The sequence below is a fragment of the Varroa destructor genome, unplaced genomic scaffold, assembly GCF_002443255.2.
Source record: "Varroa destructor unplaced genomic scaffold, Vdes_3.0 BEIS01000004.1, whole genome shotgun sequence".
Taxonomy (NCBI): domain Eukaryota; kingdom Metazoa; phylum Arthropoda; class Arachnida; order Mesostigmata; family Varroidae; genus Varroa; species Varroa destructor.
In genome coordinates, this window is record NW_019211457.1 from 14,188,137 (window position 1) to 14,202,580 (window position 14,444).

The following is a 14,444-nucleotide window of genomic DNA, read 5'->3' on the forward strand; positions in this document are numbered from 1 at the left end:
TGTCTAGATAAGATGTTTGATTAGTGTTAAAATCCTTAACCATGTTTCACATATATATTTTTTAATTTCCGTTATAGTACAGAGATTCCATTTCCTGTCGTAGTAGCCGGACCACTGTTAATTTCCAGGAATCCACTAGTTAATTTGGGCGTAGATAAAAATACGCTGGGTTGCTGATAGAGGAACATAATAGATAGCTGACTTGAACGGCGCAAACCAATTGAAATTTTTTTGGCACACTCCGTATTACCATAATTCTGTCTGTAATAGTAAAAAAGATGGTTATTTACACATTTACGTCCGATTGCACCCGCCTTTGCCTACGTCGTTTTAGGTATAAGAAAACAATTACCATTTTCACCATATATCGACTGAAAAGCATATGCTGTTGTGGTACTTTTTCCAGTGTAGATTTTCGAAAAACGTCGAATACAAGAATACGCCAAACCAGATCATATACCTATACCGTCTCACGTTTTCCGCTTCGATCCACTTGCGTATGTTACTTGTTGACGGGCGATTTTTCGAGATTCCATGGCTCTTTGAAGAGTACGTGATGAATAGGTTTCTTGTAGTCGTCCTCCTACGCCACATTGCTGTAGGCTTCAAGCACTCGGCATGCCAAGCGCAAAATACGTCGGCTAGTCTGTATCCACCATGTAGCCCAGGCCGAAATTCCTCATTCTAAACTTCGTCCGGATAATCGGCTGGACGAAGCTTAGAATTCTTCTGTAGAGGACTCTGCAGAGGATTATGTTGTTTGGCTTAAGGTAGCAGCGAAACAATTTTTACTTCTTTCAGAAAAGCTAGCGTGTCACAAATCACATTTGCTTTGGTGTGTGTAATACGAATGAGGCGCCGAGGGTCATAACGCATAAGCTGGCTGCAAGCGATTCGGTCACTGGGCGACGCCCAGTGATCGAAACGCTTGCAGTTTCATGATATTGATGAGCTTATTGTGTCTAGAGGTGCGCAGGTTTAGGTATGTGATCCTAATTTTTTTGTTGTCGGAGTTCTATATCGGACGCTCTTATTAGAAGCCAATCGACCTATGAATAGTAACAGCGTTAATTATGAGTTATATGGAAGTGCGGCGTGGCGAGCTGAGGAAAGGAAATCGTGTCCTAACATGGTGCTAGCTTGTTCGATACAAAGTGAAAAATGTACCAGTCGATCGCTAGGTTCGTCATGAGAGGGCTCTTCAGCAAGAGCCATCTGGATCCAGCTTTGATCCGCTTTTCGAAGTTTGTGTTGCCTTCCTTAGGACAGACCTGCTTTAGCAGTCCTATTTCTCGATGGTCACGTGATTGAAAGCACTGACCGTGGCAAAGCGCTCGAAGCTCCATTGCGCGACACCTTACATGGATCGTTTACTGACAACCATGATGGGGATTTCATGCTTCTCCTCAAACTATCACAGGTTCCACAAAACTAACCTTCTGAAATGCTGAGTGACTCGGCGAATAAGCAACAAGCAACTGACGGTACGATGATTATTGAGAACTAGGTCTTTCTTCTTACTCTGATTGTTATTCCTAAGAATGATTATGATTAGGGTCCTCCGATTAGGCCCTGTGACCCGAATCGCCAATTAATACCATTATCATTAGAGTACAAATTTATGGTAGTTACTCCTTTCATTTCAGTACACGAACAATACGCAATTCCAGAATAGACTAGGTAATAATCATAGTCACATTTCAGAAGGCATCAAAACGGTTCCTTCTAGCTAATCAAACTAACTTGTAGCATCTGCAATTTTTTTTGAACTAGCGTAGTTTGGTCAACACGTTTATATTTACCAAACGTTTACATTATCTAATTAGTAGGAACGCGCCTTTGGCGTCTAGTAACCGATTGCCGTCAAGAGACAACTTATGTCCATTTATGTGGTCATTTGCGGTTACCGATAAATAGGCGTGTAGCTAGAGTAAACCCCCTGTTCGACCATCACCTTCGTTGTATTCGAATAAATATTACTTATTTAGAAAATAATAATGACAAATTACGCATATCCCGTTCTTACTAAGATGCATGTACAGGTTTATGCGAGTTGATTGTTGAAAGTCAGGTAAAATGAGGAGGCCCATTTGCTATTTATTACCCCACGTAGTTCGTCTTCGCGTTTGAGAGGTTAGCTGGCAGCTAACAATGCCAATAATACTAGAAAAGGACAGAAATTCGAGGAGCTATCGTTTCTTGTAATGGCAAGCTTTTGCTACGCAATGTTCAACGATGGGCAGTCAACATGACATTGGTATAACGTTTTAGTCCACGTTAACAAGTTCTCCTATAACTTACACTGACATTTATTTTGCAAAATAGATCGACAGCTCTACAACAATAATACCCATTTGATCGCCATGCGATTTCGTAGAAATTTGCCTACTAAATGGGGGATGCTCATGCATTAGCTAACGTGAAGGCCCTCCTCTACTCACTCGATGTATGATGCCTGCAGAGTGAATATATTTTAGACCACGGAGGATCTGATAGATTAGGAACTGTATGTGCTCCTCTTGTAGTTTCTGTGTCCTAATGATGTTGTTCAGATCCGAGCCCATTTTATGATTGACGAGATAAACGTCCTGGAATGACGTCAAATCAACGGCTGGCGAAAACAGATCTAGCAGACCAATTACCTGTAAACATTAAACACATTAAATCGCCAATAGCGTTTGAAAGTTTATTGTAAAAGGGAGTGTGGGCGAGTCAAGCATGCAAAGGTTTTTGGAAAGCTGCCTATACAATCTGCATGTCAAGCTGGTAGCAGTTTCTGAAGTTCTCCTTTCTAATAGTTGTGTTATCTTGGCCTCTTTTACAGGATGAGCAAGTTTCGATAACCGCTTTTTGATAGAATATTAATTTCAAGAATAGTATCGCTGCCGACCAACGATATAGAAACCCATTCCGTTAATTGAAACCACTTACAGACCGGCCTGCAAATCTACACACTTTGTGGATCAATGCTAGTAATAGACTAGTTTAGAATCAGTGAACGTACATTCTCATGGTGCATATGTCGGAGAAGGTAGATTTCGCGATAGGTCCGCTTTGCGTGGACGGCACTCTGGAAGGGTCTTGATAGACGTTTAATTGCTACGGGTGTATTCCGTTGAGTGCATATTGCAGCGCTGTAACAGAAGTACAACAGTTGAACAATACGTAGAAAATTGATAACAAAACACGTTTTTACTGTCGCCGTCCGATGTCAAATTCGGCTGTTGTTGCACGTTTTGGGCTGTTGATCATCCGACGTGTCTTGCAATATAAGTTTCCAAATATTTTTTAGCTAGGTTTAGCAAACAAAAAAGAGCTTGCTCACTTCTGGACTAGGCTTAGGAGAAAGGACGAACTTTTTTCAATAAAATTACCTATTTTTTATATTATTTTTCAGGTTTTTTTTTAGCTGAGTTCCTTAGACAGATTGCTGGCAACGGCTAAAATTTACCAGCGACCATCTACTATGACCTTTTTTCGAAGTTTATCAAGTCAACGGCCTCGTATCAATACAGAACCTAATGATCTATCGCATAACATCATGCAAATGACGTTATGTGGCCTATTTGAAAAGAACTATCTCTACCAAATCGTGCTTTTTTTGCTTCATACGATTATATAGATATTTTTGTGTTTTTTATGTTAAATATATATGTATATTAGATTATAATAGTAACTATTATTATTTGATCATTGTTTAAATTAATTACATTCGACCGCATTAGCAGCATATGCTCACCTTCCGAATGTATGTGGGATATTTTCACTGATAAGCATGCGTTTGAATAGAGCTTGCCCTAAAAATCTTATTATACTTATCATTTTAAATTCTAAAAGAATTCCCAATATATTTTTAATATACATAGTGACTATTATTTCGCCCAAAAGCTCCGTCCAACATTATACGAAATGCTCTTAACGTCAAAACGTTACATATATAAAAAACGTATACTTCTTTTACTTTTAGTTGTCAATCCGTCTCTCGCTAAGGTAGTATCGTCGCACTGCGCACGCGTCTACGTAGTCGTTTTGTTACAGAACAACCTGGGCGCATTGAGTGAAGCGTATGAGAGCCTATTTCAACACGACGATATCAATCGGACTGCGCTGTCCCGCTAATTTATCCGCAAACCATTATTTTACTTGAGCGGCAAGGACCGCTCCGTAGGCACCTTACCAATCATTATTGAACATCAATGAATCAGACTGCGTTTGAACGCCTATAGGAACATCTCTACATGGATATCATCGAAATTGCAATGATAAACACCTTTTTTTCTATATACTGCTGATATATGTGAAATTCTCGAAGTTCACACGATGCGACACCATGTATACACTACGAAAAATTATTTCGCCGACCTTGTTTCTATTGCTATCATCATCGCGTTCATCGCAGTACGTGTCTAACAACGATTTTACAATGTACGAGACTCGTTTAACTTGGCATGATCATTTTTAATGGTAGTTCTAGTAGAAGTTGCTTTCATGATATAGGGAGAGCAGAGGGAGAACCTTAGACGAAGCTTTGGTCAGCACTGTCAGTATAGCGTGGCCTCCGCAGCGTTTTTGTCAACTCCATTCTTCTTAATGGTCTAGGTGATTATTTAGTACAACGATGCATTACTGGTGAACTTTGGGGTGACGCCAATATAAAAAAGAAACAAAACCCGAGAGGATGGTAACCATAGCGGAGAAAATCGTCCTACACACAGACCTTAAGTATAGCCACAAACGACTTCATCGATCATCATTAAATAGATTTATCTAACATAAGGTTAAACTAATCAATCAAATCTGCCATACGAATTATCAAGTCACGATGGTACCTTAGTGGTTACAGTGGTCGCAAGGTTCGAATCCAGGCATAGATACATGGGTGGGCTAATTCTAAATATAGGTATATCGATAGCGAAACGTTGGTCTAATCAGAGGTTCTACTGCTCGTACGGCACTGTATTCTTACCGCAATCGTCGTGTTATAGCACGAATAAACTCAGATATTGTATACGAAGTCCACTATGTAAACATAGGTATAGAGAGAGGCCATATTTGGTTATACGAGATTCAGAATCCTGTTGAACGGTTTACGCGCAGGTGGTGCTAGCTTCTGGTAGACGAAGTGGCCGTCGCTGATGATCGCCGCTTCAGTAGTTGGTCATCAGCAGTAAATATTTGTACCAAAAATGGTGCATAGTCAGATCGCTATCGTAAGGCGAACGCACGTCCGTGAAATTCTCGCAGATTACTACTGTGTGTCGAGCATGCGATGTCGGTAAAGCGGAAATTTTCAGTAAAACAGAACATGTACTAAACGTAAATCGGCCCCTAGTACCCGATTTTTTTTTCTTCAGATGCGTATGGTACAGCATAGCGGTGCTCGTAAATATGGAGCCGCTGGAAAATCCTGGGTAGAATTTGCATTATAAGCGAATAGAAACACGTTTGTGAAGAGTGCTCACGGTGTAATTTTTCAAGTTTTGACATGTGCAGACATCTGGCATAACAGAATTTAGCTAATTATTTAGGCTTACATCGTATTTCTGCGCTAAAAATTAGGGTTTTGTTTATGCTTGGGGTGGATGTGCTGTTAGACGCATCGATTCGTATCCCTCCGAAGGCTGTAGATAGTTCAGGTCGATGGATGAATAACACAAGACAATATTGCGCAGATTGAAATATAGCGCGCGGCTGTTTGCGGCCCTTTGAAATCTGAACACCTTACCAAGCGGTATATTTTCGATAAGTGCTCTTGTCGATGAAACTATGGACGGGAACGGGTCACTCAAATCGACTGACTCTAAGATATACGTATACGCTCGAGTATCATATGCGTCGTCCATTCCAGCGATTTTTTCGCGAGAGTGGCTGCCAGTAAGTAGCTCGTACTGGGCGTGAAGCAGTCTTGTATTACGGAGTTTGGTCAAGGTTGCGACCGGGCACTCGGACATGTTTAGCCTCGAGTTAGTTAGCAGAATACATGCCTCTAATGATCATTCGTTGACATTAGTTACAACAAAAGAACGAATAGAACTCCAAACGAAATCTGTGCGGAACGTCTAGTAAAGTATGCTTTGCGTGTTAAGTTTTGTTTAGTGTTGGTCCTTTTTAGCGTCTTTTAGTTCAATACGGTTATTATATTTGTAGAGAGCGCAATTACCGTATGTTAGCTAGGTTTCTCATAGCTAACAGAAATAGATGAAAGCTTAACAAAGTGCCAGTGCCTAAACAACAAAGCAATACGGCGTAATAAACATGCTTAGTACCGACCCGCTTCTAATAGCGGCCCAATTGTACTACTGCTATCGATATGGCAATTTCCAATTATGAACTAAATAATGACGCAAGCGGTCATGTTATCATGGACAGATTGTTAAGTAGTACAGGTTTCAAGGGAAAACAGTTTCTGAGGGCGTTAGTGCCGCTTTACGGTTCCGACGGCTAGCTATACTGCATCTCATCAGAGAGGGTTAGTGTGACATCTATCTGAAGGTAGGTGTAACAGCCACTGACGACCAATAAAATTGAATAGACTTTACTTTTTCTTGATCCACAGCTCTTCATACTAAGGGTAGCGGTGGGGGGGACAGGGGGAGGTCTATTTTCGTTCCAAGCAGTAATTGTCCCAACAAAAACTCATCATCATCATCATCATCGAGGGGCCTTTTATTAGCTCAATTTCATTTACTACGTTCAAAAAATTTGCTATTTTCTTCTGGCTAAATCACCAAACAGATTCAAATAGATTCGGTTAGGCCACTGGCATGTTTTCTACCGGCTTCAAGACAGGCTTTATTAACGCAGTGAAATTCAGTTATTCGGTATTACGTCAAGGATTCGGTAGGGCAACTAATCTGGTCGGAGCGATCTAGAGGATTTATGCAGAAGCAGAGACCACAGTACAGAAGCTAGTGCTCTGATTTTGTTTCTCGGTCGATCGAGATATGCCTGCCTTCGAATTCGACCTCATTCTCTGAGAAGCTTGACACTTACCATTTTTTTCGTGAGTGCCAACTGTGACAGTCAGTAATAAAGTAAGGCAATCAATTAGAGTCATAACAAAGAGCAATGCATTCTATTCTGGTTGGTCAGTTAAATTCATTCATCGTAGCGTTGGAAAACAGACGTGGTATTACTCGTACAGAGAGGAATGGGGAGGACTGGCCAGATCGTTCAAAGATTTTTCCATAGAAAGCTACCACCCGCACTATTGACAACAACGGGATATTTCGCATCAAAGTCAACATCGATGATGACGGCACTCAGAATGACCTGGGTCAAGTGTAGCACTTGATAAATTGGTTCGATGATTTTCGGCCAAGATAAATGGCTTAAACACCGATGTTCTACATAAGAATTTTGAATCAGCCAGGCCATGCACGAGACTAAATTGTTTACTATTTTAAGCCCGGTGTTGCTTTCGTGTGTGGAATATAACTAAGGTTAATAATGGCATGTGGACCGCGGATGTTTTCAGGAGACGTTTACGTGCGCGTCTACGTTCTCTACGAGCGTAAGCATTCTCAAATGAAATATGAATCAAAATCCGCGCAGTAAAGCCTTAGCGTATGGGTCTCTGGCAAGCAATTTAGCGGTAGAACACGATCGGCCAGCGAAACGCATACAATAGTTATAATAAAAGTTAAGTGGGGATATATTTTTGACATAAAAAAAGGCGCAAATATTCGTCAGATTCTGGTGGAGGTGAGGCTATCAATAATAGTGAATCATAGGCAATAATATTTATTCTGGGGGCAATACTAGTGTTGAGCACTTTTAGTTCTTCCTTAAAAGAAGCAAAGAAAATATAAGCATGAGCGGTCCCAACTGCGGCGGGACAATTATGTCTCTTGGCGTGCTCCTCGTCTTTGTCATGCTTCCAGCCTTTAAGTTCGCTAATCCCATAAGGGAATTAAAAACTGATTCTTGAAATAGTATACATTGCCTGCTGAACCGGATGACATAGACTTTTGAAGGAACCTCTTCGTTTGCTACAAACAGACAGGGCTTGCTGACTCGTTTTGCTATTATTACAGAACGAACTTCCAGATTACTGAGGTTATGAAAACCAAGGTACCAGTCAAACGGTCTTTGCTGACTGCGCCTTCGATCATTCGGGACCACAAATAGCAAACAGAATATTCACTCCTTGTTTCGATCGTTTCGAGGTAGCGGCGCAAAAAACTGTTTACAATACATTGCTTTCCTTATAGCTGTGTACCAGGGGGTAGTGTGTTGCCCACATCTCTCGGAAGCAACTTTTTTGACATCAATATAATTTTATACCTGTCTTCAATTTACCAAGCAACGTTCATACAGCGGTGCCGGCTAGGTCATTAATAAGCATTTTACTGTTGGCCGTTTACCGCTTGCGAAGAAGAGCTACCGTAGATTTCGCTCGTCAACGACAAACACTATTATAGTTTAATATAAAATAACCGAAACAGTTTAGTCGATATAATCTAACGGTGTTCTGTTTTCTTATCTGTTGCTGCCTTTCTTCTAAGCATAGAAGAACGCGCGTATGGGTTCTGCTGGGAAGTAAATAGCCGTTAGATACAGAAATCAACACGAATAGTGACTTGTTGGTGTTTGCTTATCACAAAAAATCTCAGTTTTGCATCATTCAATATATTAAGAACGGTACGGACGAAGCGAGACGTCAAGGCCCCTGAGCAAAATGAGGCCAAGGTCTCTAGTAGAAAAGAAAATCTGATCTCCGCCGGCGTTTAGGGACGGAGATATGAGAACACAAAACTGCCAAAGGCGTGGATGTTTGTGTTTGAAGCGCACGCCCAACAGGAAGATGCCCTGTATATTTTTAAGAACATGGATGCCTTCTGATGCTGTTTTATAAGTAGACATAAGCAAATTACTTAAGCAAACACGGCGATATTATATATATATATATATATAATTGCAGATAGGCTTTTAAAATGGAACCTAATTTTTTTTTTTGGTACAGAAATGGGTAGGGTAATAGTTTGTAATAGCTAATTTAGTAAGCTGTCACTTGTGGATCCCACCCAGGCACCGTGCAAGTGGGCTGTATCATCTCAACGTATTTTCCTTTATGTAACCAGAACCCAAGGTAATGTTGTTTAGATAGATGTTACAGCTTGTTTGAGATATATATATACATATATAAAACTATAGCTGTTTTCCTATACAAAAGCCGACAGCCCCTGTTTAGAAAAATCACGCAGAGCGCGGAAAAGCAGTTATGCACGATAACATTATGCTTATCAATGAGACAATAAGTCACACGAAGCTATTTTATTTTCTAGAATATACTACTCTCCCCCAAAACCGACTGGTTACTACTCAGCTAATCTGCTGCAAGCTAAAAAGTGTTCCTTCGATTGGTATAAAGATTTTGTTTCATCGATTGGTAATATAAGGTAGTTACTGCATGGCTTGCGAAGCAACAATCGTCAAAGATCTACGACACGATCACCGTTTCCGAATCCGGATCTGTTTTGTATCAACAAAGAACGCTCTGACTTGGAGGAAATGCGTTGGGAACTTCGATCGAAACGCGTCAGGCAGCTTTATTGCTGTTTAATGCCTCTTCTCCTCCCTCTTCGGCCCCCCCCTGAATTGCGTATGGTGCCAAAGATCAATTTAGTACCAATCTAACGCTGTCAGTCAGCTCTTTTTGTTTACGAGCCAGTAACCATAATGCGTCTGAACACGTCTGACTGATTCATACTCGCTGATCAATGGGTTGTGAAATGCTATTGTGAAGTGTTTTACAGCCTGTCTGTGATGTCTGTGAGTGTCGACGAAGTGTATTCGTTCGAAAGAGAACAGAACAGAAAGAGTAACGACGATTCTCAACGTAGCCCAATATACGTACGCTATCTGGTCATTCGATTCGAATCTGGGGTGATAATCTTCTAATGGAACGATTACTGCTATGCCGAAGGCAACGAAATTGCTGGCGGCAATGATTTTTTAGGATGTCCGAACTAAATACCATACTAACATGCAGACGTTTCTACGCAATCGAAAACGAAGGTGTCAATAAGCCTGAACGCCTGATGTTGAACCAGCGTTTTCTTATGCTATCACACTGCACGCTGTTGGCGTCGACGATATGATGTCGATTTGCTCAGTTTGGCCGTGGCCTCCACAACGTGGGCGAGCGGCAGAGAAACTGTGAGATTTGTACGGCTTTTGTCATTATGGGTTTGGTGTTGCCCTCAAGTTTTTTATGGCTGTTAGATGCTGTCGTGTATCTAATCGAAAATTGACTATCTCATAGTGTACTTTCAAGGCAAATAAATGCATAGGTAAAAGTCCGTATTGTGACTGCTTGAATAATTAATATGGCCACTGTCTGTAATACTTCTGGAATAACTATAATGCCTGTTGTAGTTAGAGGCAAATGTGCCATATATGTACATTTATGCACCAATAGCAATTTTTATCGTCTGATAGCTTGCCCGGTTCGACCAGGCCCGATGCATCACTATATATATATATATACACGTTTCGTCCAGCGCGTAGGTTAACCGAGGCCCGTGTGTCTAGAATTCACCTGTCAAACAAACACATCTGTACATACCGCAGCTACACCATTAAAACACTACACAGCATGAAAGACAGTGACTGTAAAGCCCAAATACAAACCTTTCATTACCCGTGTACGGTGGCAATCTCCATAGATACATGCGACTAATCGTTGACAATTTTACATATGCTCTATATATATATATATATATATATATATATATATACATCCTTTTGCATAGGGTTATTCTGCCTGTACATTTTTCATCCGGAGTGATCTGCGCGTTACATTTTACCCGTTTCCAGTTATTGGGGCTTACCACAAAAGTACTCACCAGACAAGTCCATAGGCGCCGGCTCCGATCAGCTGTAGATTGGTGTAATTCGCCGGGACTTCCCATGTCGCCCTATTGATTGACACTTTCACGTAGTTACGCCGCAACATTTTTGCCGCTGAGCGTTGGCGCCGTCTGGCTTCTCCTTCAGTCCGTGTCTCTGGTGTCCCTCTATGGTCGCTTCTTGTGATAGGGCCTCACCGAAGTTAGTTTCGACGCATCCACTCCCTTTGATCACAGCTAACAAACGAGATGAGCCTACTTTTTCAATTAAGCTTGCAACAAAGCTAGCTGTTCGGCTCGGTAAATAAATAATCTTACTTTCAAAAATGCTTTCAAGTTTTTACAATTTTTTCAAAGTCGCGATCTCTCGGTCTACAACTCTGTATCGAGTGGAATAAGGTTAGGGTCCGCTGAGGCAGGAATTTTTCGTTTGTTGGTGCCGCAGACGATTCAACACTGTTACCTCGTAGATCTGTCAGCACGTAAAGGGTAAGCTGTTGTTTCCATTCGCAGGTACAGCAAAAGGACAGAACAGTTAGAGAAATTATGGCAGATTATGCAGGATATCTGTTTGCTTAAACGTGTCGTGTCAATCCGTCCTGTGTCCGGGTTGTTGTTGACTTGGATACATTCGATGATCCGGTGCAACTTTCTAATGGAACCTAATCGTTGACAAGATCTAGCAGATCTATGATTCGAAATACGCGTAGAGTAGAGAGTTCCACCGCCAGTTTAAATTTTTGCTAATGACTATCTGGGACGGACGATACTAGCGTGATGGAGATTCACTGGGGCAAACTGACCAACCTGCGACCGAGTGCAATCAACAAATCGTGGCATTTTTAGTGAACTTCACTCGGTACAATGTGTTCCTTGCCCTCTTTCAAGTTGCACGAGTGCTATTGTCAAATATGCTTCGCTCGGCCACTGTGAAAAGCAGTGTACTTCAAACGTTCGCAAACTGTTTGTCTCCTTCATAACTTCAGATAACTTTGAAAAGCTCGACCACACACTCGGTTACTCATCTAATCCGAACCGTTTCCTATACGGGAGTCACGCGCCACTACTTTTACTGCGGCCTTCGCCAATACTCGTAGGATTTTTAACTAGTATTACTATTGACGCGGCCCATACTCTCGCACAGCTCACACTGGCAAACGTGACACGGTCAACGGCACTACACAGTCACGCGTCGTCGGGCTACCAGGCCTCTACGCTAGGGCAATCAGAACATCACCAAAACACATATAATTCCAGATGCTGTTGATTATCATCATCGTCGCCGACTGAAGACCAATCGATGCCCTGTCTACCTATTTGACGGAGATGAAGTGTCAAAATGTAGTGTTATTTTCGCAACCCTATCAGATACTCTATGACGGTGGACGAAGCACTTTCCAAGTGCTGCCGGCTTCTCACTGGCGCCTCTACGATCTACATATTCTAGCTTCACCAGGTTTCGGCGATGTGCTTTGCTCCTCAGTCAACTGGTGGGTCCATTTAGTCGGATAAATGCTTGGCTAGCCTCGTCCTGGGTTAGACCTGGGTTGGGTTGTTTTGTCGTCGAGTAACTGTTTGCGACTACAACTGGCCGGACTCGCTAGCTGTTGATGATATCACTGTAGGCCGAAATTGTCGTGGCCTGAAGAGCGACCTATAATGTTGCAGTCTTTTGCCCCTTTGCTGTTGCTCTTTGTGCAGGCAGAGGTAAATATAGAGGGAAGGCCCGTCGTTTCAGCCGCTCTGATTACTACCACTTGAAGTCGTCAGCTGCCACCTAGGACTTTGTGGTTATTACTGGAAGCTCGTCGTTTTGCCCGTCTGTCTGTCCGTATGGCCGTGCTTGCCTTGCAGCCTGTTCTGCTGGGCGTTCCTACTGTTGATGGTGCCCGCTATGCCGGTGATGGCCATATCGTGGCAGTGGTTTGTAGAGGTATCTTTCAGCTGATGGTTGCGGATCGAGCCGTCATTGTAGTCCGGTATGGTGGGGTTGCTCCGGTAGCTTCGAAACAGGCAATAAGTGCAATAAGAGCAACGACATCAAATGTTAACCATAAATGAACTGGCGGGTAAGACACCGTGACATTAATGTTGTTAGCTATGAGAACATATAGCGGATTAATGTGCTCGTAGTCGTCCAAATGGTAATGGGTGCACATGTGAGTTTGACAAATCACGCTAAACACATGAACAGATACGGTGCATGCATATTGTTAGTTGACAGCGTTGTCTGTAGCTAGAAGCGATCCCTCACTGTAGCTCTAAACGTTGCTATCTCTCAACGCACGTACACGCTCACACACACCCACATATAAAAGCCCTGGCAAACCAGTTCTTCTTACTGCATTCTCTAATCTTTGTTTCTCGGCGTGGCAACTCCTGCGCCTGTACTGCTGAGGCAGCTGTTGACCCTGGGCTTGTACTAGCCTTTAGCTGTTTGCTTGATTTGTTCCGAGTGTTCAGCTGCGTCGTACCGCGGACGACTGCTGCATTACGGTTTTCTTGGTCGAAGTCGCTGCTATTCTTAGTACGGTAGCAGCTACTACTTCCTTGCCGATTCTGTTTACAATGCTGCGACTGCATTCACCGTTGTTGTCGACAAACGCTGTCACAAAATCGGGGCCCTTCTCAGCTAGGGCATACAGAACAACATCGGCAACTTCTTATACAACGAACAACTCTGCTATCCGTAATAGAGGCGAACGTGAACAGGACGGACGACAACCACCGGCGCGGCTACTGACTGTCGAATCGTCACTGGCCGTTGTTTTTCTCCTCGCCGCAATGGTGGCCGCCTGGCCATTTCGCAGCTGGTTGGGATCCGACAACCACCCAGATTGCGGCTACCCGACCCAACTTTTCGTAGCCACCGGCGCAGTAGTAAAGCGATACACGTCTACGGCATCAATACACCGACGGGTAACAACAGCATTCAACACGTTAACAGACTGTCGAACACAGACGCTCATTTACACTCACAGATGTTGTACTCACTTACCCACCCATTGTTCAGTAGTAATCGGTAATGTCGTCGCGGCGGCAGTGAACGCGAACACGGGGCCTATTTGTCGTCGCGGTGGCAATGGCGGCAGCGCCAACGCCTCATACAGGACAACTAACGCGAAAAAAGCAACTAGTGCGGCGATGATAGAAGTAGCTTAAGCTCACAAGGCATCAGCGATGACGGCCATCGTCGCGCAAAACTCAGGGGCAAAGGGCCAGTTTAAACGGATTCCGATGGTCCTGCATCCCGACGTCAGGGGCAACTGAAGGAGCGGCATATAGTGACGCTGGTCGATACGGCCAGCAGCGCTGTGCACAGAACCGACGATGATAACGACCCATTTTGCTGAGGGGCTCTCACTATTGACGCAAGTAACTGCCATTAGATGGCGCTGTTACTTATCGTTGGCATATTTCAGGCGCCCGCGGCAGGCGGTAGATCTCGCTGAGAATGTCGTCGGATAAGGGGAGAGGTAGACAGAGCAATAGCAACAGACTTAGCGGGTCTATACCCGAATGTGTGGGTGCGCGCAACGTTAACGCTCTCTCATGCGGCGCGAACAGCTATGCACCGCGAGAGTAAGCTTC

General features: G+C 43.0%; 1 protein-coding gene across 5 annotated transcripts in view; it reads right to left on the reverse strand.

The window, feature by feature from the left end:
• The window catches only part of p38b (p38b MAP kinase), a 19,643-nt gene extending 5,406 nt beyond the window's left edge, over positions 1-14,237 (reverse strand). Inside the window, exons 1-4 of one of the 5 annotated variants that reach the window (XM_086986391.1) lie at positions 13,856-14,230; positions 10,851-12,855; positions 3,005-3,134; positions 2,442-2,642 (exon numbers count right to left, since the gene is read on the reverse strand). In XM_086986391.1, the coding sequence (XP_086842517.1) occupies positions 2,442-2,642; positions 3,005-3,134; positions 10,851-10,960 (441 nt within the window). In that variant the 5' untranslated portion in view covers positions 10,961-12,855; positions 13,856-14,230. Of the gene's footprint in view, positions 1-2,441; positions 2,643-3,004; positions 3,135-10,850 lie in introns of all 5 variants that reach the window. The other 4 variants (XM_086986392.1, XM_086986390.1, XM_022804023.2 and 1 more) reach the window with 4 other exon arrangements.
• Between the last annotated feature and the right edge of the window lie 207 nt (positions 14,238-14,444).